Source organism: Capricornis sumatraensis, chromosome 3 (assembly GCF_032405125.1).
Source record: "Capricornis sumatraensis isolate serow.1 chromosome 3, serow.2, whole genome shotgun sequence".
Lineage (NCBI taxonomy): Eukaryota > Metazoa > Chordata > Mammalia > Artiodactyla > Bovidae > Capricornis > Capricornis sumatraensis.
The window spans coordinates 59,111,617-59,135,528 of record NC_091071.1 but is presented as its reverse complement, the minus strand read 5'-3'; the positions used below and the strand labels follow the sequence as shown (position 1 = coordinate 59,135,528).

The 23,912-nt window shown below is 37.8% G+C and overlaps 1 protein-coding gene across 3 annotated transcripts in view; it reads left to right on the top strand.

Moving 5' to 3' along the window:
• The first annotated feature begins 4,836 nt into the window (after positions 1–4,836).
• The window catches only part of ITPRID2 (ITPR interacting domain containing 2), a 37,116-nt gene continuing 18,040 nt past the window's right edge, over positions 4,837–23,912 (top strand). For all 3 annotated transcript variants that reach the window (XM_068967321.1, XM_068967320.1, XM_068967319.1), the window contains exons 1-9: positions 4,837–5,052; positions 5,400–5,445; positions 8,310–8,359; positions 9,202–9,258; positions 11,495–11,534; positions 11,620–11,718; positions 12,910–13,118; positions 13,993–14,693; positions 20,250–20,322. In XM_068967321.1, the coding sequence (XP_068823422.1) occupies positions 4,845–5,052; positions 5,400–5,445; positions 8,310–8,359; positions 9,202–9,258; positions 11,495–11,534; positions 11,620–11,718; positions 12,910–13,118; positions 13,993–14,693; positions 20,250–20,322 (1,483 nt within the window). In that variant the 5' untranslated portion in view covers positions 4,837–4,844. The remainder of the gene's footprint in view (positions 5,053–5,399; positions 5,446–8,309; positions 8,360–9,201; positions 9,259–11,494; positions 11,535–11,619; positions 11,719–12,909; positions 13,119–13,992; positions 14,694–20,249; positions 20,323–23,912) is intronic.

Sequence of the window (23,912 nt, the reverse complement as noted above, 5' to 3'; positions counted from 1 at the left end):
GTGAAATGAGCGCTAAATGACAAGTCTTTAATTTGTACAAAATTAGAAAGTATATAAATTTACTCAGATTATAAAAATAATTTGTAAGGCAGAGTTCCAGTTGATATTAACACCTGTATCTTCTGATGTATACTCAGGAAAATGAGGCAAATCAAAATAGATTATTTTGCTATGTTAATATGTATTTATGAGGACAGCGAACTAGTATAGTAAGAGTTTTTGCTAATGTGGAAAAAACCAGACAATAGGTAATAGGTTTAGATTATAGACCTTAAATACTCAATTTTATTACTTTAAATATATATAATAACCAGAAATACTTTAATGGCTAATAATGACTTTAAAATATATATATAAAAAAACAATCTAAGGCAAACTAACCACCTTTCTGCATAGTTTAATTATATGATTTGTAAACAAATCTTTGAAAGTTTTTGAAGGAGTCACTGGTTCAGAAACATTTTCCTTTCATCCTCTTTATCCTACTATAAATCATTAAACTAGTATCCCTGGAAATGTTAACAGTTATATTGTTGCTGCTGCTGCTAAGTCACTTCAGTCGTGTCCGACTCTGTGTAACCCCACAGACAGCAGCCCACTAAGGTTACCCCCATCCCTGGGATTCTCCAGGCAAGAACACTGGAGTGAGTTGCCATTTCCTTCTCCAATGCATGAAAGTGAAAAGTGAGTGAAGTCGCTTAGCTGTGTCCGACTCTGCGCGACCCCATGGACCGCAGCCTACCAGGCTCCTCCATCCATGGGATTCTCTAGGCAAGAGTACTGAAGTGGGGTGCCATTGCCTTCTCCTTCAGGGGGTCCAAAAGATTACATGTTGAAATGAACTTTAGAAATGCTGGGTTAAGCAAAGTTAAACAGTTTTAAACAGTTTAAAAAAAAAAAAACTTGAAGACTTCTCAGGTCTTTAATATTCATTGTGACTGGGTTGGGATTGGGGGAGATGAGAATAAGCAGAGTTCACCAAACTTACTTTATACAGAATTCTTTCCTCCAGATAATTCTATTATTATGACAAAGGGATCTGGAAGGTATTAAGTAAATAGAATGGCAGATTAAATAAAAAGTGCAGTATTTTATATTTCAGTTTGGTAAACTGCAACACTATACCACTTTCTGATCAGATTCTGAATTATTAAGATTTTGATGCACAAAATAAAATTTTTAATTATGTAAATACTGAAGAAACAATACCTTAACTAGAACCAAACTGCTTTAGTATGGTGGCTGGTGGCTTAGTCGCTAAGTCGTGTCTGAGTCTTGTGACCTCATGGACCATGGCCTGCCAGGATCCTCTGTCCATGGGATTCTCCAGGCAAGAATACTGGAGTGGGTTACTACTTCCTTCTCCAGGGAATCTTCCTGATCTAGGGATTGAACCTGTTGTCTCTTAAGTCTCCCATATTGGCAGGCAGTTTCTTTACCACCAAATAGGGAAAGGAGTACGTCAAGGCTGTATATTGTCACCCTGCTTATTTAACTTAGATGCAGAGTATATAATGAGAAACGCTGGGCTGAATGAAGCATAGCTGGAATCAAGACTGCCAGGAGAAATATCAATAACCTCAGATATGCAGATGACATCACCCTTATGGCAGAAAGTGAAAAAGAACTAAAGAGCCTCTTGATGAAAGTGAAAGACGAGAGTGAAACAGTTGGCTTAAGACTCGACATTCAGAAAACTAAGATCATGACATCTGGTCCCATTACTTCAGGGCAAATAGATGGGGAAACAGTGGAAACACTGACAGATTTTATTTTGGGGGGCTCCTAAATCACTGCAGATGGTGACTGCAGGCATGAAGTTAAAAGACGCTTGCTCCTTGGAAGAAAAGTTATGACCGACATAGACAGCATATTAAAAAGCAGAGACATTACTTTGCTAACAAAGCTCCATCTAGTCAAAGCTATGGTTTTTCCAGTAGTCATGTATGGATGTGAGAGTTGGACTATAAAGAAAGCTAAGCACCAAAAAATTGATGCTTTTGAACTGTGGTATTGGAGGAGACTCTTGAGAGTCCCTTGGACTGCAAGAAGATCCAACCAGTCAATCCTAAAGGAAATCAGTTCTGAATATCCATCGGAAGGACTGATGTTGAAGCTGAAACTCCAATACTTTGGCCACCTGATGCGAAGAACTGACTCATTTGAAAAGACCCTGATTGAGGGTGGGAGGAGAAGGGGACGACAGAGGATGAGATGGTTGGACAGCATCACTAACTCAATGGATATGAGTTTGAGTAAACTCTGGGAGTTGGTGATGGACAGGGAGGCCAGCAGTGCTGCACTCCATGAAGTCCATGTAGTCCATGAGGTCGCCTGAACAACTGAACGGACTTATCACTAGCACCACTTGGGAAGCCCATAGGGATTAGTAATTCAAACATTATTCTTTATGTAGAACTTCTGCAAAGTGTAGTGGCAGTTGGTCTACAATATAGTAGCTGTTTGGGAAAAAAAAAAAAATCCCTGAAGAAGCAAGCAAACAGACGGACTCTCCTCATGCGTAGTGTGCTATTCATTTTTGAATAAATGAAACACGGGAAATTTTGTAAAATCTCAAAGTTGAGAATACAATTAAAAATCATTACTTTCAAAATAGCTGTTACAAGGATTTCCTTCTCTATTACTTCTATACCCTCAGTGTTTTAGGTTAAAAATCATCATGTAGAATAAAACATGATTGTGGGATTAGAAATTCAAGACTTGTTGCACTAAAGCTATTATCTAATGTTATTCTAAGCTTATCCGCTGGCATCTCCCCCCCTTTATTATTTGACTTGGTTGGTGTTTTTTTTTTTTTCTTTTTGGCCATGCCATGCATCATGTTGGATCTTAGCTCCTCAGTCAGGGGTGGAACTAGTGCCCCCTGCTTCAGAAGCGCAGAGTCTTAATCATTGGACCGCCAGGGGAGGTCCTGGTGGCTGGGTTTTTAAATATAAAATGTGGTTCATTATCCTCAAAAATTCTTCGTTGTTTGAAAGTATTTAAACAACAAAACTAAAGATAATGGCCAAAGAGATACAACATAGAGTCAAGTATTTTATCCATTTGACTGTCCATTCTGAGGAATGTGAAGCATAGAAAATTTACCTTGAGAACTCAATATTCCTCATGGGATAGGCACTGTGCTAAAAGTGTAAAGGATGCAAGAAGAATATAGAATAGTGTTCTTTGGTGTCTCCCTTTACAGGCTGCCTAGGAAGCCAGACATACCCTTAGAAGCCAGTCATATTATTTACTGCACAAGTTCAGTCCCAAAATAAATGAGACAGACATTCAGTTACATACCAGGGAACTGTGGAAAAGATGTGACCAGACGTGGTGGAAAGATGCAGTCCAGGAAAATTTCTGACTTGGCTGGATCTTGAAGATCATGGAGGTATTGGACAGAAAGAAAAGGAATGAACTGAGAGGCTAGGATAGAGTCAACAACGGCATGTGGCAATGACAGAGCTAAGTAAGTTGGGGTCCCTCTGGGCCCCAAATGAAACTGAACACAGCAAGGTTGGTTCTCTGGGACTTCTGAACCAGCCCTTTCAATGCCTTCTCTCCAGGTACCATCCACACTGGCTCTCCTGCCTACCTTTCCTACAGGCAGCTAGACTCTGGCCTATTTGCAACTGTTAGCTGTAGTATGTTATAGGGCTCTTGAAAACAAAAGTTTTCGAGACTCAAAGAAAAGATTAATGGTGAAATTTCAAGGCAGTGACATACCAGTACCCCTGTTCTAGTTCCCCCATAACTTTACAGTAGAAGGCCCAGAATGATACCTTGATGACTCTGGAAAGCTATTTTGGATCTTGGATATGATGCTGATTAGTATTTTATAGTCTTTCTGCTAATAAGAGTTTAAAAACAACAAAAGGAAATGCTCAAACTCGTTTCTAAAGTAATTCCAAACCTTGACATCATTTGTATCTAGTAGCACCCAAATTCAAATATTTCTACTTTCCTCAGACGTTCTCACTCTATTTTCCTTCACCTCTTTATGTCCAATTTCAACGTGGAACTTTCTGCTTAAATCATTCTTAATTCAATTTCACACATAACAGCCACGTTAAATAACATTCTTAAGCATAAAGTAGCACTCCACGAAGTCTAGTCTTTTCCTGTTTAGACATTTTGACAAATACCAATTATGCGCCTCTTTTCCCTAGCTTTCTCCACAATTCCTTGTACACAATTCTTTGGACTCCTCGAAGAGTAACTTTCAGGGAGCCCAAGCAGACACTTGTTTTGAGGTGAAGAAGGGCGTTCAGGGAAACTTGGCCTTTCCACATTCCTTCTCTTTTAGGCTGCGAGGAGAACTTCAGAGAAAGCAAAGATTATTAACCTACAAACAGGCGAAAAAGCCGCGGCGGGGTGCGGAGGGCGGGGGTTCGGGGGCGGGTCTGCCCGCTCCGGGCTCGCCGCTCCCGCCCCGCGCGCCTCCGGCCGGAAGGGGGCGTGGAATGCCGCCGAGGGAGGGGCGCGCTGACGCGCGGCTGCCGGCCAGGCCCCTGGGCGTCAGGCGGAGGCGGGGGCGGGGGAGCCGCGAAGGGGGCTGGCAGGCGCTCGGCTCCCAGCCGCGCTCGCTCGGGCCACTCGCGCTCCCGCGCCGCGCCCGGCCGGCTTCATGTGAAGCGCTGGCCCTCCGCCCCCTCCCTCCCCTTCCTTCCCTCCCTCCCTCCCGTCCCCTCCTCCTCCTCCTCCTCCTCCTCCCGCGCCGGCTCCGGCTCCCCGGGGCCCCCAGCCCGGCGGGGCGCTGACAGCTAGGGGCGGGGGTCCCTGCCGCCGCCGCGTCTTTCACAGGCTCCGGCTGGGGCTGCGGAGCCCCCAGTGTGGCCATGGACCGGCCCCTGGTGGCGTCGGCGGAGGCGGAGGAGGAACTCGAGTGGCAAGTGGCGAGTCGCAGGAGGAAGGCCTGGGCCAAGTGCCGCGGCTCCTGGCAGGCGTCGGAGACAGAGGACCTGTCCACAGAGGCGACGACGCAGGACGAGGACGAGGACGAGGACGACCTCCCCGGAACGAAGCTGCCGGCCGCCGCGGGGAGAGGTCCGTGCGCCCGGCCGGGCAGCGGCGGGCGGGGAGCTCGGGGGAGTGCGGGCTGGCGGAGGAAAGTCTCGTGCGCCTTGGGCGACTGCTCTGAGTTCTGGGAGACCTCCTGGGCTCCAGGCAGGGGGAAGGGGACACTTTCGACCTTTAAACGCGCGCGCTTGGCAAGGCTTCTCCAGCGTCAACACAGACACCCCGGTGCCATCATTGCCCTTCAGGTGGTCACTGCGACGTGTGGCTTAGGCTGCATTTTGTCCCTAGTAAGATTCTCCCTGGGGGTATCCAGGGTGACCCCGTGGTCAGAGTTCCCCGGGGGTCGGTAACGAGCTGTCCCCTCTGTCCTGCAGGAAACGTGCCCAACGAGAAGATCGCGATATGGCTCAAGGACTGCCGGTGAGTCCTCGCTCGCGTCCGGGGGGAGATCCGCTCAGCTGGGACGCCCGGCCGGAGTGACTCGGGCCGCCGTCCCTGTGGGTCCCGTGAACCTCATAAGCTCTGAACCGGAAAGTAAGCCGGCGGATAGCTTCCTCCTTTAAACGATTAGAAATGGAAGTACTGTGAGCGCCGATTATTTGGTGACCATGTTGACTTTACAGTTGTTAGGACTTCAGTTCCGGAGCGTGATGTTAGCATCAGAGATCAGAAACCTAAAACAGATAGTCATTTCATATTATTATGCTGGCCCGTTTTTATTTGAAAGGCTTGTCACATTTCACACAGTATTTTATTTTGCATTTGTTTTGACATCTGTACATCTGGCATAGAGTCATTTCCCTTTCAAATGTGTTTTAAATGAGTTTAATTTACTTAACTACATTAACTGGGCTTTAACTTTATGCTGGTGCCTTAATTCTGTTTGGAGAGCTATTAAAACTAGCTAATTTTGTTCTAGTTTACACCTTGGACGTGGATTTGTCAGATGGCCCTGGAATTCACAGAAGGGAAATAGAGCTTTGAAGACATTCAGGCTACATAAATCAGTTTAATTACATGGTTTGATAGCTGGTACAGAAATGTTTGAAAATACAGAGGAGATTGATCATATCTTACTACAGTAAAATGTGCCTGTTTCATATTTTAATTATTTTTTCCAACTTATTTGCTACTTACAAAATCTGCTGTGAAGAATGTAGGTTTTTTAACTTTTGTTAAGGTATTTTCTTCTGTATATATTTTTTGCCATCTCAGTTGGGGCTTTTCTTCACCTTTTTGTCCAAGTACCAGAGTTTGGGAAGTCTTTTTTGGGAGAGGAGAGAGAAATGATTCTTATATATGCCAGTTTGTTTTTCTTCCCTAAAGAGACAAAATACTGGCCACTGCTCTCTTGGTATCCTGTTTTGGTGAATTGCTTGGAGCCTTGCTGAACACTCCATTATTGGACTCCTTTTATTCTGGATATCACAGACCCTTCTGAAATATGAGATATATGGATCCTCTTTGTAAAAATACACAAAAAAATGTTTAAGAGCAAGAGAAGAGTCATGTTTTTTATGACGTATAGGAATTAAGATTGTATAAGAGATCACATCAAGCAGACAGTAAATAAGTGTATCTTTACAGATAAATGTAATGGGCAGATGTTAACATTCACCAGGACATGTGATCTCTGAAAATTCCTGAAGTTTTGTTTCTAAATTCTCTTGCGTCTTCCCTCATGGATTTCTTTCATCAATTTCTTTCTTGTTCCCTACTGTTGCACCTATTCTGTACAAAAGGGACATTCATTTGTACTCTGAAAAGCTAGAACAAACAGTCTTTTACTGTGAGTTTTAATCATCACAGATTTGACTGTAGGGTATATGTGACTGCATTTTTTTTTTCTATAACAATTTAGGATCCTTCCTAGAATTAGTCTACTTTGTATATTAGGTACAGGTGATTTAAAGACAGCATATTCCCCCATGATAGGGCCTCAAGTAATCTTTGTTTCTTACTGCTTTCTATATCCTGAATAAAGATACCTTCTTGTTTTTCCTTAAAGGGAGTCTTTATTTTAAAAATCCACCCCCCCCCACCACCAGCTAAGTGGAAACACATTGCTTGAATAAAGTAGCATCTAAGAAGAGATAGAGTTTTTGATAAGATTTGTAAGAGCAGTTATGAGAGTGAGAGACTTGTTTCTGAAGCAGAATGCCAGTTATAGTCTGCTCATTTGCTATCTTCTGTTGGTGCCCAGGCCAGTAGAGATATCTGCAGGAGTAATGCAATGTTTTGTCCTACCCAAGAAGCCATCATGGAAGAGGAATGACTTTTTTTGAAGGCATAAAGTTTAGCTTTTTAAAATATGTGCAAAAACTTAGAGCTTTTATGGTCACTGCTTATCCTTTTAGATTTGAAAAACACTAATTTTTAAAGAATTGCCATTGCTTGTATATTTGTTTGTAGAAACTTTTAACATTGGCATTTCAGTAATATTTTTTTGAAACTGATATTTTTATGATAGACTCCATGTCTGGTGTGAATCTATAACAGGTATAAATTGTTACTGACAAAAGACTTATGACACAAAGTAGAACTTTTATAATAAAATAATCTGTTTCTTTAGCTTAGTTTTGAGAAAGAGATATTTTCCATTTAAAAGACTTGTTTGAACAATAAGAATGTGAAAGAATTTTAGTAATGGCTAATTCTTACGATAGATTCTTCAGCCAACTTTTTAGTAATCTTTTCAGAGTTAAATGAAGAATATATGTATGTTTTCAGTTTAAAAGCATAAAATGAATTCCAAACTTCTCTACTGTATCAGAAAAGATAATAGTTGGGCTAAGGGAGGCACTGAGTGGCGCTCTAAAATGCTGGATGAGATTTAAGAAAACTGTTGAGCCTTATTTCTAACTAGACTCTGACTTTTTAATTTTATTGAGATAAAGATTTGTTTTCTTTTAATTCTGTTTCCTATTTCTAGAGAAGGGATTGAGAGGAGCAGACATTTTCTAAATGCCTACTGTCATTCTCTTTTTTCTGTTTTTGTAAAGAAAATGCCAATTCATATCATTTGTAATTGCCATTCTTGCTCTTAATTGCTGGCACATCAGACATGTGATTAAATCATTCCTGGTGAGCTGACTTGATGATAGGTATTTGCTTGGTAGCATATTACTTATGTAATCCACTTGCATTCCCTGTGTGTTTGGGAGAAATGTTAAACTGTGATTAGAAGCTTGCTTAGCTATAACTCTTTAAAGTGTCGGGCAGTGCAGTGGCAGCTCTCCAGACAGCTTTTCAAGACTAAGGCTGATATGTTTATGTGATTTCAGTACCCCATTGGGAGCCTCACTGGATGAACAAAGCAGTAGTACTCTCAAGGGTAAGAGAAAGTTACCTTTCTAGAAAAATCTGTTCTTTATGAGGGTCCTACTTTATTGTCCTGGGAGTGAAAGTGAATGTGTGTGTGTATATATAAATTATAAAAGTGATGTTCATGTTTATAAAATATGCAGTTCTAAGATAAAAGCCGAAAGGGAGAAACCTTGTCATGAACCATAAAAACTGTGGTGAGTTTAAACAAATTACTAAGCCTTTGCACAATGTGAAACTCGTTATTTTTATTGTTCAGTTAGATATTATAAAGACTAATTAAATACAGAAATGTGATATGTAAACATAGGGAAAATATATATTGAGTGAATTAGGTCAGCTTTAGTGTAGCATTTCTTTGCTTACATGAACTGAAATTGCCACACCTGAAATTTTACCACCTGTGCAAGGTGGAATTCCAAAGTTCAAAGTACAATAAGAATGTGCAGGTAGTGGCAAGGTATATAAAAACTATTTACAGTATCAGGAAAATCTAGCTTGAGCTCCCAACTTAATATAAGGGGGTAAAAGAAATGACTGTATCGGAATCTGGTTTTCAGTGAAACTGTTGGGTAAGATACATTATCTAATTCAACATCTTAAAGGCTTATTAAGTATAAAATAGCCAGTAGATTCTAGCTTCTAGCAATTTGACCTGGTTTCTTTCACAATGAAACGTGTGTCTTCTTCCTGCAATTATAAGGAGAGTAACTTATGAGGACATTCATGTCTGAAATGCTTTACTCTGTCTTATATTTTGCTTGGTCAGTTTGTTTAAATTAAAACAGTGATTTTATGTGGGGGGTCAGGAAGGACAGAATACTGGGATGAATCTTCTGATATTTCTTTCAGGTGTGCTTGTGAGAAATGGGGGAAGTTTTGAAGATGATTTGTCATTGGGAGCTGAAGGTATGTTTGGAAGAATTGTATTTTCATATAGTTTTAAAATTAAAAAAAAAAGAGAAAGTGACATGTTTTCAGGTTTATGACCCTCACAATTAAAGTTCTTGAAAGTGGCTCAGATACATTTTACAGAAACTTTTATGTGTTAATCTAGTGAGAGCCTTTTGGAGACCTGTAGAAATGGCTCTGGAAAACCATTGTGAAATACTCAAAGGTTTTCATTGGACTTTAATGCTCTAAAGGAACTGTTTGGGGCAAATAATGGTGATACAACTGAGGGAAGACTTGTCCCACAAAAGGAAGCTTAAATATTTATATGTGAGCAAATTGCAGTGAAACTTATTTTAGTGTGAGGTATACAGCTGCAGCTTGTCTTTTTTTTTGCATTCAAGTGCCTCCTGTCTTTCCTCGCTTCCTCTTTTTCCAGATTTTCAGAAGATTAAAGGAAAAGACAAATTAGAGTTACTAGAAGTTAATTAGAAATCATTGTACTGATGTCGGTTCAAAGCTGCATTAGGATTTTAAAAGTGTATTGTGCTATGTTTAAATTTTCACAGATTATCTTTTCCTGCAGATTCATAATAAAGCTTTCACAATGTAAAGTTAAGAATTTTTTTATTGTTTTATTGGTATTTTGAAATTACTGGTTACTATATAACTGGGTTATTAATGAGTGCTTTTTATAAAAAAAGAATTAAGGATTTTATTAAATCTTTTTGAATTATAAGTTGATGTATAATGAATTTACCCACTGAATTTAATATTCTTGATCTTTTGCTGTTTGAAGTCAATCTGTGTGATAGATTACTTATTAAGAGCCATCTAACACTGAAAACTCTGTAGAATATGTGAATATGTTAGTTTTTATATTTCTGTTAATATCTTTTCCAGGAATAAACTCTATAAAATAAACTGTAAAGCTTAAACCTACTGCTCCCCAATCAGTATTAAAATACATTTCCAATGTTATTGTAAATAGCACTTTCAATAACTATCTTAGTAGCTTCACAATATGGAATTTTTTTTAAGACTTCATTTTTTTTTTAAACAGTTCTTTTCACAGAAAAATTGAGGGGAAGGTACAGAGGTTTCCCATATGCTTTCTGCCCTATATATGCATAGCTTCCCTGTTGTCAACATCCCCACCCCCACCCCCTGCCAGACTAGTACATTTGTTACAGTTGATGAACCTAGAATAAGGCATCATAATTACCCCAAATCCATAGCTTACACTAGGGTTCACTCTTGGTCTTGTACATTCTGTGGGTTTAGAGAAAATTGTAATGACATGTATCCATCATTATGATATCATATAATGTGTTTTTCACTACCCTAAAACTCTGTGCTCTGCCTATTCATCCATATTGAATGATTTTATTGGAAGCCAGACCCAAAAAGGATGTCTCAGAGAAAAGTGGAGCTATTATGCTGTTCTACTGAAAATTGCTCCAAGATTATTGTCATTCATTCAGTAAATATTTATTGAATGCTATGTGTTAGACACATTTCTGTTGGATAAGAAATTGCCATGGCTCTGCAGATCAGAAATGAAAAAAGGAAAAAGTCTGATGTGCTGAAAATAGATACACTTTTAATAATTTCATTCTTAATATTTGTCCATAAAATTTAAATACAGTAAATTTAACTTACTCTAGACTTAAACATTAATAGCATTTATTTGTTTAGAACTTGTAAGTCTAGGATAAACTTGAAAGGCAACTTTTATAGGAAAACATGTTGAAATGAGTAGAAATTTTCAAAGTAGATGCAAGAAAAATTGGCTGTAACTGGAGTGAATTATTAGCCTTAAAAAAGCCATGTTAGAAATAGATATTGTTATTGAACACTTAAATAATGCTAACTCATGTTTTACTTCTTAGGTATTCTTTATCAACAGTTTTAAAATTTAGTAATTAGAATCACACATACCACATACCTTCTTACTACTTATTTCAAACTATTACATTTAATTGGTTATTTATATGTCTTTTAAACATTCAGTGGAAGTAGTTTTATGTTGCTAACAAACAAAACCAAAAACACCCTCCACAAGCCACTGATTCTTTTCTTACCTATCTGTATATTATCTTTAATGACACAGATTTAATGTGCCAGGACAAGAGTTTGGTATATTAGACATTTAGCAATAATAATCTGGCTAATTTGCTTTTTAAATGATTGTATCACAGTAGTTATTGTCTTGCTAACAGTTGTGCTTTCCACTTATTCTTTTTACCTTTAGCGAACCACCTTCATGAAATTGATGCTCAAATTGATAATTGGTATGTAGCTGTTTGTTTTTTTTCCTTTCTAAACATTAGGAATATTTGTGGAGGTAAAATTTATATAATCTACTTTTGTTTACAGCAGTAATATTTTGGCCAAAGAGAGAAGACTGCAGTTTCATCAGAAAGGGAGGAGTATGAATTCCACTGGCTCTGGGAAAAGTAGTGGGACAGTCTCAAGGTACTTCTGAGCTTATACTGCAATTACATTGTGTTGTAGATGACCTAATCTGATCACTTTTTCAGCCTTGGATTTGGCTTGACAGTATGAAGTCAAAAGGAATCCAGAGTGTTTCATAGATCAATATAAGTGACAGAAGTATCTTTTTTTTTAATTAAGTAAAAGTTAACAAATATGTTAATAATGTTGCTGGAATCCATAATGAGTATTTTGAGCCCTGTGAGAGAGGAACTCCATAGTGGAATAATTTCTACTTCCAAAATTTTCCATTCTGCTAGAGTCTTGAGTTACTCTGATATAAATATCAGAATAAATCTTTCTAATTTAAAACTTGATATTGAAACATAGATTTATCTTCATATAAAACCAAATATCTTTAAAATACAAAAATAAATACATATGCATAAGCAACCAGCTTATTGTCCAGATTATTGTTTTGAAATTTGAACATTTTCTCTGAAACAAATTGAAATTTCCTTCTGCTCACGTTCTGTCTCTAACATTCCTCGTTTCTCCGATGAGTCTCAGCTTGGATTATCACTGGCATGAGAGATAAGGGTTACAGAATGTTCAGTTCCCAACAGAATTAGAGCAGGAATTGATCCCTGTGAAATCCAAATTCTCCTTACTTTACTCCTCCTGCTTCCTGGGTGCAAGTGGTTAGAAAAAAGTTGAAAGTAAGCTCCTCCCTCACCTTTCTGAGATCAGTTGTTACCTGTATTGCCTCTTCCAGGACAGCGAAAGATAGCAGAAAAACTCAAGTTCTGCGGGGTGTCCCTTGGTACCAAAGTTGTACCAACTTCCTAGTCCATTTTCCACTTTCATTTTTTCTTTAATCTGTTTACTCTTTATTCTCCCTCATCTCTCTTCTAATTGTTTAGCTGCTTTACTGGACATCTCTTAAAATGACAAAAAAAATAAGGTGAGGAATCAGACAGTTTCTTTATTGAGGGTGTTCTTAGGGCTTAGTTCTTTTTCTCAAAACTAACAGCTTGAAAGAACAGACTCCTTTTAAGGGTTATTAATCGCGTTTGGTGCATAATGTATAAAGATACTGAAATAAATAATGGTTTAAAGAGTAGAAGGGGTAGAGGATCTTTTCACAGGAAAGTAGGGATGTGAATTCATTTATAATATGATGTGAACTATAACCTTACTTTACATCTTGATATTTCTTTTTCTCTTTTTTAGTGTTTCAGAATTGTTGGAACTTTATGAGGAAGACCCTGAAGAAATTCTTTATAATCTTGGATTTGGACGAGATGAACCAGATATTGCTTCCAAAATTCCTTCCAGATTTTTTAATTCATCATCATTTGCCAGAGGAATAGATATTAAAGTATTTCTGAGTGCACAAATGCAACGGATGGAAGTAGAAAATCCAAATTACGCTTTAACAAGTAAGGTTTTTAAATGTTAGCATATTATTTTTGAAATTATGGCATCTACACAGCAAGGTGGTCTTGTTTTTAAAGCCTTACTAATTTCTAAGAATAACTGTGGAAATTTAATTATTGAGGTAAATACAATAGCTGTTTGCTTATTCTAAATTTTTATTATTCTATTTATAGAAGTTAATTTACCTATCCCCCCAGCCCATTTTCCACTTAAGTGTTACATTGGAGAATGTAACTTACCTGTGGAACCTTATACATATCTCCAGATTGCTTTTGTTCCAAAAGAAAATAAATAAAGGAGAGGCCTTTTGCTATTAGTTGAGGTCAGTCACTTTCAGATGCTTTTCCTATAAATCTATAAAGGTATGGCTGATTTGATGATTTTTCACAGTAAATCTGCTTTTTTTTTTTTTTTTTTCTGTTGATCAGAAATCCCCAACAGTGGGAACCTACGTGGTCCTTGGATTAGTTTTAAGAGGTCTGTAAATCTAAGCCCCCTCCCATTAGGTATAAAATATATACTTAATATATACTTAACATTTGGAAGAGTTCGACACCTCAAAAGAGAGTCACAGCTATAGATCAATAGCAGTTCTGTCTGTTTTATTCTGTGTTGTCATTATGCTTTGTCCTTCTTTCTGATTTTTTAAAATGTAAATTCTAGTACTTAAGAGTGAAAAATCTTTCTCCCTCTCCACAGTAAATATAGAGGTTTTAAGTGTTAGATAAAGAAAAAAATCTAGTTTTATAATCTTTGTGATCTAAGTAGTTCAGTTATTGAAATTCTGAACCATAATAATGGTTTAATTAATAATATGTGTATAGTGTGTATATATATATATATATATATATATTTTTTTTTTTTTTACTTTTGTAGGCCGTTTTCGTCAAATTGAAGTGCTTACTACTGTGGCCAACGCATTTTCTTCTTTATATTCCCAAGTCTCTGGGACTCCCCTGCAGAGAATTGGAAGTATGTCCTCAGTGACCTCTAACAAGGAAACAGACTCGCCTCCACCTTTAACCCGAAGTAACACTGCAAATCGCTTAATGAAAACACTATCTAAACTAAACTTATGTGTTGAAAAAACAGAGAAAGGAGAAGGTAGTACTCCTTCCCTGGCCGTTGACAAAGGAAAGATCGTAAACATTTCAGTGATGGAAGAAAGTGGCAATAAAAACGATCAGAAGTCTCAAAAAATTGTGAAGAAGAAAGAGTCGTCTTCTATGTTGGCTACAGTTAAAGAAGAGGTATCAGGTGGTTCAGCAGCTTTTATGGAGAATTCTGACATGGATGGACTTTCTGATGAAGCAAATAGTAATTTTAACCATGAAGCTGAAAGTGGACAAAGTAAAGAAACTCAAAGTCATGAGAATAAACTGGATGAGGAATCTGGTATTCTAGAATCTGATTTAGGTAGTGATTTCAACATGTCCAGTCATAGTGAGCTGGAAAATGGCGGGGAGCTGAAGAATGTCCCTTTGTCCACACCTGAAAAAGAGCCATGTGCACCACTGATGATCCCATCCATAAGAAACATAATGGCACAGCAGAAGGACTCCTTTGAAATGGAAGAGGTAGGTGGAAAATTACTGAGGACTGTTTCAAACAGTGAGTTAGGGAAAACAGTGCCCCCAAATGTTTTTAAGATGAAAGGTGGTGAATGGATGTATGCTAGAAAAAAATCATCTTGATTTTAACTTCTCAGGTTTTTTGTTTCACAAACCGAGATGTCACTGGACCGTGTGGTGTCAGTATAATGGCTCCTCTAGGTCTTCTGTCTCCTTTGTTTTTCTTTCTTAGTTTTAGCAGCTGGATGCTGTGAGAATGCCCTGAGAGAGTGTATTCAAACTCAGATCAATATTGCATAATAGTTAGAGATAACAGGCTTGGAAGTCAGATGGGTTTGAGTTCTGTTTGGGCCACTGAATTGCTGTGTGCCTTTGGGCAAGCTTTTCTTAATGTTATCTCAGTGGAAGGGTAAGTGTGAAGATTTTGAGGCTAGGTCTCGGAGAAGGCAGTGGCACCCCACTCCAGCACTCTTGCCTGGAAAATCCCATGGATGGAGGAGCCTGGTAGGCTGTAGTCCATGGGGTCGCGCAGAGTCAGGCACGACTGAGTGACTTCACTTCACTTTTCACTTTAATGCATTGGAGAAGGAAATGGCAACCCACCCCAGTATTCTTGCCTGGAGAATCCCAGGGACAGAGGAGCCTAGTGGGCTGCTGTCTATGGGGTCGCACAGAGTCGGACACGACAGAAGCGACTTGGCAGCTGGGTATGGGACTAGAAAGAACAGAAGATGACAATTTAATAGAACCTTTTGTTCCGTTTTATTGTTCAGTTACTCTTTTGTCTTTGTTTTGGTCTAAACTTGTCCTAGCATTCGTAAAGCGTAACTTCTTGCCTTCCTTTAGGGCCCTTCTTCTATGACAATCGAATAGAGTGCAAATACTTGCTGGTTACTTGTAGACCTGATTGAATGACTCAGATGAGAAAACACTCTTCCATGTTGCTTTTTAATTTCTAGAATTCTTGAGTTCTAAGCCAGAGTTTTGCTACTGATACCATACACAAAAGTTCTTTACAATTATTAAGTGCCAGATAGATGTACTTTGGTGGCAAGTGAACATTAAAACTAGATTTTTTTTTATGGGCAGGGGTATTTTTTTTTTTTTTTGCTCCCTCTGCTGGCAAGAGCAGTTACTGAAGAAAGTAACTTCACATGGAAGTGTATTTTTTTTGAAGTCCAAGATTACAGGCACGGATGGTTTAAGAATAACTGAAGATTTCTGTTTTCAAAAAATAATACATAGTCAATCATAGCTATGTTATAAATGCAGGGAATTTTAACGATAATCCTTATTCTTCAGATATATTTCAAATATGGATAAAAACCTCTTAGAATTGTGTTTTTAATCCCTTTGGGAACTTTAAAGAAAGCTTGTAGAACAATGGATAAAGAAAGGAAATAGTGTGTTTCTTTAATTTCCTTTTCTCCCAAGCTTGTTGAATCATACCGACAAATGAAGAGAACAATCTTATTAAAGCAGACTTTTAGATCCCATTCAAAGTAGGTTGTTACTTTTTCTTTTGCACTCTTTTCCCTTGAGGCTTGATTCCTTTGGGAACTTTCTTCCTTTTGTAAAAACAGCAAATAAATATAAGCTAGAGCACACACACTGTCTCCCAGTAAGCCAGTTTTCAGGTTACTTGAATGCCAACTGCTCTAGGTAACTAGGTGGGAGAAAAAATTGCAGACGTGGCTCTGTGTATGAAGCTGCCTGGTCCCCCTGAGGCAGAAGGTAAGATCTAACAGTCACCAGGAACAGAGAGAACTATTTAAATGTAAAAGGAGTTAAATAGATGACAAGACTGAGCCAGGCCTTGGAGAGTGAAAACGACTATCTCTTAAGGAAAAAAAAAAGAAGGCCAGACACTATTTTCAATTAAAAATCAATTTGCCTTATAAAAACTATCTTGCAGGCTAGTTTCAGTGTATCTGAAAGTTTTGAAGACCTACTCTTGAGTTTTCTAATTCTTAATGACTTGCTTGGATTATTCTTGTGTTCTTAAAATAATTTATTTTGAGTAGATACATCATGGTAACTGTCTAGAGCCACAGATTAGTAGTATGAATGATTCACAGTTAAACCAGAATGATTTTACTCTATAAGCAATTGTTCATCTTTTAGGTGTAAAGGAAAAATTTCTTATACTTTGAACGTTACAGGAAAGAGAGCTTTTATCTACGTATTTCTGTAAATAAGTTGCCTTGTGTCTCTTTATAAATAAGTTTATATTTAAATTAAGATACTATTGGCTGCATATGCAATTTTTTAACCTACTGACGCTTTAGTAAATGTTTCTAATCCTGTCTTCACACTGATTACTGATTTAACTTATGTACTTCATTACTTATTTTTAGCCATTAAATTTCAGAATTCTTACTATTACATTTACTGGCCTGAGTTAAAGTAATCCCAAACCAGTCAAATACCTGACAGTTAAGTTGTTCCATTGGTCTTTCAGAATAAGACTTGAATTTGGGTCTTTGTACAAACTACTCCTTTTGATTGTGCCATACAATTTTACAGTCCGACTGGTTAATAGGGTCAGACACTGGCAAGCACTCAAGTCATGCAATGTGCAGCTTCATGCCACTTCTTTGGGAAAATAATGCTTTCCTTTGAATTTTTTGAGGTATCATTAAAAATTAGGATTGTGATTTTTGAAGCTTCAATTTTGTTTTTTTACTGTACTAAGTTGGTTTTTGTTTTTTTGCATGCTAAGACACTGTAATGTCCAACTCTGTATAACCCCATGGACTGTAGTCCGCCAGGCTCCTCTCTCCATGGGATTCTCCTGGCAAGAATACTGGAGTGGGTTGCTGTGCCCTCCTCCAGGGGATCTTCCTGACCTAGGGATTGAACCCATGTCCCTTATATCTCCTGCACTGGCAGGCAGATTCTCTATCATTAGCGCCACCTGGGAAGACCTTTTTACTGTATAAGTTTTTTTAAATCTTAGAGGAAGGGTTCTTTGAGTTAGAACATTCTGTGTGTTGCTGCTGTATAAAACACAGCACAACAGTATTGTGCCTAAGAAGAAGTGTTTCAGTCAAGATAACTGTGACAGGCTTTGAAAAACCAAACTAGGTATCTGCATGGTAGCAGGACATTGATTCAAAAAGAAATCTTTGTTTGATTAAAACATTTTTAAAATGTAGTAACTCAAATGTGTGGCTTATTCTAAAGCTGTGTTCCTACAGCTTTAAATCCCAAGACACTGAGACCCTGTGATTTTATCATTTTGGTTTAGTCGGGTTTTTTTTTTTTTTATGAGAAGCTTCAAACTTACCCAGAGATCAGATAGTAGAGGGAATACCCATTATCCATCGCTCAATTCAGTTATCAATATTTAGCTATAGTTGATAAAAGATCAACTTGTAGCAAATGACCAGAATTCTCTGAGGATTTAAAACCATGGAATAGGAAAAATCTTGCCAAATAAATCTCAAGGTCTGTGTTTGGGTTATGATTTTCTGTGGGGCACCCATGTTGAATTTGAATGCTTTCCTCTGCACAACTGTAACTAATAATGAAACATAATAAGCTATGAAATTCAACCATTATTGCTAGCAAGTCTTTTTCTGTCTTCCAAGTGATTGATGATTTTGCATAAGTGGGAGGAAGGATCCTAAGTTTAGTGGCTTTATTAGTAAAATATGATACTGTCAGCTCATTTTTAAGGGCCCTGTTCTTTTTTTCTTTGTTAGTTATGGAATTATGGAATTTGTAGTGGAGGGAGAGAGGGAGTTTTTTTTTTTTTGGAGTAGCATCTTGAAGGATAGTTCACTGAGGATACATATACATTAAAGTCATGTGATCTTGTGACTAATTTTATAAATCTAAAGAATAGGGAATTCCCATGGTGTAGTGGTAAAGAATCTGCTTGCAGTGCAAGAGACACAGGTTTGATGTTGGAAAGACCTACTGGAGAAGGAAATGGCTACCCACTCTAGAATTCTTGCCTGGGAAATTTCATGGACAGAGGAGCCTGGAGGGCTACAGTCCATGTGGTTGCAGAGTTGAACACTACTGAGCACACACACGAAGAACAGAATACGTAATAATTCTGCATTTAAAAACGAGAGATCATAATCTTTCGCCTAAGCTGAGATTCTTAGAATAAAATTAAGGAGACATTTGGATTTCTGTTACACTTTTTCAGTCTGTTTGATATTTGGTTTACAGAAAACTCTTTGAAGTAGGCTAGGCCTGAATAGAGGCTAATAATAGACCTTCTGTTGACTATAAAAAGAAAATGAATTTTGTTTCTTTGCACACAAAACAATGGTTTTCCTGTTGAACTTATGTCTGCTGCTTTGAAGAATATAATTTTTTGGTAATAACAAAGAATAGTAGAAACTAATTTATATATAATTTATAGGTGATGGTTTTAAATGACCAGTATGCTTTCAGTTTTCAGAAGGTAGATAAACATGGATTCATGTTCAACTATGTAGCTGCTGCTACAGCTGAGAACAAAGCACAAATCAGAGCAGTTTTAAAACTGGATAATAAGATCTTTAACCTTTTAAGTTTTTCATGTTGGCTTTTCCACTCTCATTCCTATGGAATATTTCTTACTCTGGAATGGGATTCATAGCTCAAAAACGGGGTTCTGTCTAAAACTTGTTTGCTGTTTACTTTCCAGTTTGTTCAAGGCCAAAAGCCCAAATGTTTGGTGAGTTTTCCCACTTTACTAGGATGTTGTTTAGTATTTTAAGTACAAATCATTACAGAGTAAACTGTTGGGCATTAGTATTATACTCCCACAAGTATTTAATTTTAGGATAGAGTTAAGTTGTTAGGATAGATAGAATATTGGAGGAGTGGGTATGATGAGTGAAGAATCAGGCAGTTCCTAAATTAGGTAGTTGTTCAGGTAGGAAAACAAAAAGACAGCATAAAAGGTCAGCTTCTGTGGGTTTGGTATCTTTTTGAACGTAATTTTCATGGAGAATTTATGGCTAAGATCTTTCACATTTTAATCCTGTAATGAAACCTGCTTGTCCACGTACAACTTCCAAGTTGTGTCTTAAAAGAACATTTATGTCAAGACAAAGCCGTCTTACACATCAGTGGTTATGTGAAACCTGAAAATGTGTGGACTTTTGTAAGATTTTTGCAGTGGGAGCATGATGTGCTGTTTTTCAAGATGCAAGACTTGTAATTGCCTTAAGTGTGTGCCAGTGTACTGCAGTGAGTGTATTAGTGTTTCTCTGGGACTGACTTTACACTTCTAAGTTTAACATTTAGAGAAGAACTTTTTCTTATGGCTCTGTCTTTCATTTAATAGCAACTTATTTTTAATGAAGTATTATACTTTACACATGTAGTTAGTTTTCTTTGTTAGCTATAAACTTAAAGTCCTGTTGTTAACTGAAAAACAGATCACAAAATTGAGATGTGGGACATTATAACAGTTTTGAGATAGATTGCACTTTTTAAATATATAAAGCATTGGTACCTTCTTAGTTAGATTGGTTGTTAGTAAATGATTATTAAGAAGTAGTCTTCTTTGCCACAGATTTCTTCAAGTTTTAACTACCTAAAACTCTTCTATAGGTCCAAAGTACAGAGGGGGAAGCTCCTCATGTTCCAACCACTTACCAGCTAGGTCTTAACAAGTCAAAAAGAGGTAAGTAAACCCATACTCACTGGTATCTAAGCACATTACTGCAATGTCTTTGGGTGATGTGGAAAAGGTATTTTTTTTTAATCGATCAGTGTTTGCAGTGCTTATAAAAATAAAAAGAAAATTAAGGACATAGGTGTGCATGCTTCATCGTGGTTTGATTGTAGAATCTTTGGTATCTTCCTGAAAACTTTTCGTGCTCATAAAGTAATTTTAATTCACTTATCTTGTAATGACCTCCTTGCACAATTATGTGTATTCTAAATAATGTTTTAGTTCTACACAAGGGCTAGATGGGAAGTGATAGAGCAACAAAGTCAGGCCTACTTTTTACATGCTTATGTTTGAGATATAGACTTGTATTAACCACCTCTGGGTTTTTCATTACTTAAATCTAGCTCCTAGGTATAATACATGAATGTGCGTCTGGCAGAAAACACCAGTTTCTCAGCGATAGTTAAAGCTAGTTAAATTCAAACTAGATCAAAGGTGAGTTGCTGTAGGTACTGTTCTTCTCTTGAGTTATTAATTATTGACCAAAGACCCTTTGAATCAATGTCTTTCACTTTTAACTTGCAACAAGAAAAACATGTCTGATCATCTTTAAAGCTGTAAACCTTTGGAGATTTAGGGAGAAAGGAAAGGAGAAGAGAAGTTAAATGACCACTGAAGGTAGGAGTATTTATTTTTAAAACTTCACACATGCTGAGCCACCCTGTTTTTTTGTGTTTTTTTTTAAAGCAAAGATTCATATGTATGTTCCTAGAATAGGAAATTACATGTTCTCTTCTGATCTCTGGAGTGACTCCGTATGAAACAATCTGCATATAAATTTTCTTTTTTTATTGCAGTTCAGTACTGACAAACAAGATCCCCACTCTCCCTAGGTCGCCACAGTTCTAGTCAGACACGAAATGAACTTTACTGCTTAATTTTTTTCCCTTTGTGAGTCCATAAATATATGTGTTCCTGAGCTGTAAGGCAGAGTTCATAGCCATCCAGGAATCTTTGCTTTAGATAGGTAAAGGGATGCATTGGATAAAGCAGCTTGCCCTGTGTCAAAGGGGGGATAAAAACAGTATAATTACCTTAAGATCCTTGAGGAGTAAGCTTCCTGTAGCGGGAAAGATGGAATGTGGTTTGTATTCACATCTGAGTTTCTTCCTCTTGTCTTCTGTAGGAGCTCTTATTTCTGGTGGCATAACTAAAAATGGTAACATTTTTTTGAATCACATCTTTGTAAATTAACAGTAAAATAGTTTTGTGTATATGCATGAAAGAGGGAGAAAGAACAATAGTGTTTTAGTCATTTTTTTGAAAGTAGCCTTCCAAATTTTGATGTGATATGCAAGTATGTTAATCCTAGTGGCAGAGTTTGAATCACTGGTAATATATTCATCTTACAAGGTTAGTAAAAATGCACACAGCGCATGTATGAAAATACTTCCCACGTTGGTAATAGAATTTTTGAAGCTGCAGTAATCTAAATCTCAGATCCAGTCCCGGGATTTACAATAGAGGTTTAGTGATGCAACTCATGTCACAAGTTAACGTTCAGTAGGTATGTTAAGGACAGCCCAACAGGTTCCTTATTGCCAAAGATGTTCAATATTTTCTTTGGCCTAGCAGAGTATACAGGTGTACTGTTTCTCTGTGATGCTGGATAAATAGAATTTACACCTTTTGTTTTGTTCTCACTTTAACGTTTGCTTTAACTTCCTAGTGTTTAATAAGAAATAATGTCTTACCTCTTCAGTTAGGACGAAAGTCTGTTTCTTTTTAATTCTGCCTTTTTCTTTGGTAAACTGTGTTTTTTGTGAAATGGAAATGTCTGACTAAAGAATCTCAGTTGTGATTTATAGTTTACAAAAACGGTTTCACCTACACTCTACTTAGTTTATGAAGCAACACTGTAAGGTAGGAGAACTGTTATCTCATTTTCTGTGGAGAGAAGTTACTGCTTATGGTGATAAAGCCAGAACTTGTCCCCGGTCTCCTTGTTCTTTCCGCTGCCTGACATCTGCTCTGAAGCCTAGGCAGTCTACACTTGACCTGCTGTGTGTGTGAATCCAGACTGGGCTGACTGCGGAGGAGTGCGCTTGGCGCGGGCCGAGCTTCACGGTGGCCAAGACAGACCTCAGGGGAGAGGACTGGAGGGAAGCTGGTCAGGGCTTCCTGGGCTCTTTGGCAACTGCCCTTTGCCCAAGCAGATTGGGCAGTTCCACTTCTAAATCCTCTAAGCAACTGTTTAAGTCTGTTGTTGCTTTATGGAGATAACTTTATGGAGATTGATTAATTCAGCAAATACGTTTTTATTGTTGGCTTGCTCTAGTTACTTGGGATACAAAGAGGAGTAAATAAGGTTCCTGTTTTCGGAACACTGACAATCTAGTTCTTCTTTTTAAAAAGATGGGCAAACATATAATTATGGTGATGACTCCTATGGCATGTTCATCATTTTCTCAGATAATATACTGCGTGATTAGTACCTGTGGTAACAGCTTACTCTAATTCAGTTTCATAGTTATTACAATTTACCTAAACTTATCAAGATATGGATCAGTTCCTTATATTTAATTATGCAGTTTTGTTGACTTCAAAACATTACAGAATTATTTTACATTTTTAATGGGAAAAATATTATTCCATTTCATGTTGCTCCAGGTTGAACCTAAGGTAATTAGAATATTTTTCAAAGTCAGGCAACCAATAATTAATTTCGGATTTTATTCAAACATATTGTGGAATATTTCCTATCATTCTAATCTTAAATGAATGTCGACTTGGTAAACACAGTTTATTTAGCCTGTTGCTTCTGCAGAACTTGACCGTGTCATGAAATGTCATCCTCAGTAAATGTAACAGCTGTAAAGTCTCCCCCACTGTGGTGCTCACAGTGTGACGCCATGTGATCATGGATTTTTTAGTTACTTAAAAAAATTTTTTTAGGTTAGACTAACCAGGAATGATAAAAATTAACAATATTACCTTCTAGTTGAACCTATATGATTTTAATTCAGCTAAGAAATAATTGTTTCGTAACTTACAAATGTTTGCATCATTTGGAACATCAGAGACATTTAAGTTTCCTTGTATATAAATTATTAATTTGTTGGCCTTAATTGTATTTTTATTTTCTTATTGGGAAGGTAATAGGTGTTTTTTAAATACATAGAATTTTATTTGTTTATTTTTGGTCATGCTGGGTCTTTGTGGCCACAGGCAGGCTGTCTCTAGGTGTGGCGAGCAGGGGCTGCTTGAAAGCTACAGTGCATGGGCTTCTCACCGCGTGCATGGGCTTGTCACCACAGTGGCCTCTCTCGTTGTGGAGCACAGACTGTAGACATGCAGGCTTCAGTGGTTGTGGCACATGGGCTCTAGGTCACAGCCTCAGTAGCTGTGGCCGCTGGGCCGAGCTGCTCTGTGGTGTGTGGGGCCTTTGTGGACCAGCGCTCACACTGTCTCCTGCATGGGCAGGTGGATTCTTTACCACTGAGCCCCAGGGAGGCTCATAGGTGTTTTGATACACTGCATTTAAACTTCTGATTTCACCTAAGTGTCTTTACATATTTTACATAATGGAAATGGTTTAT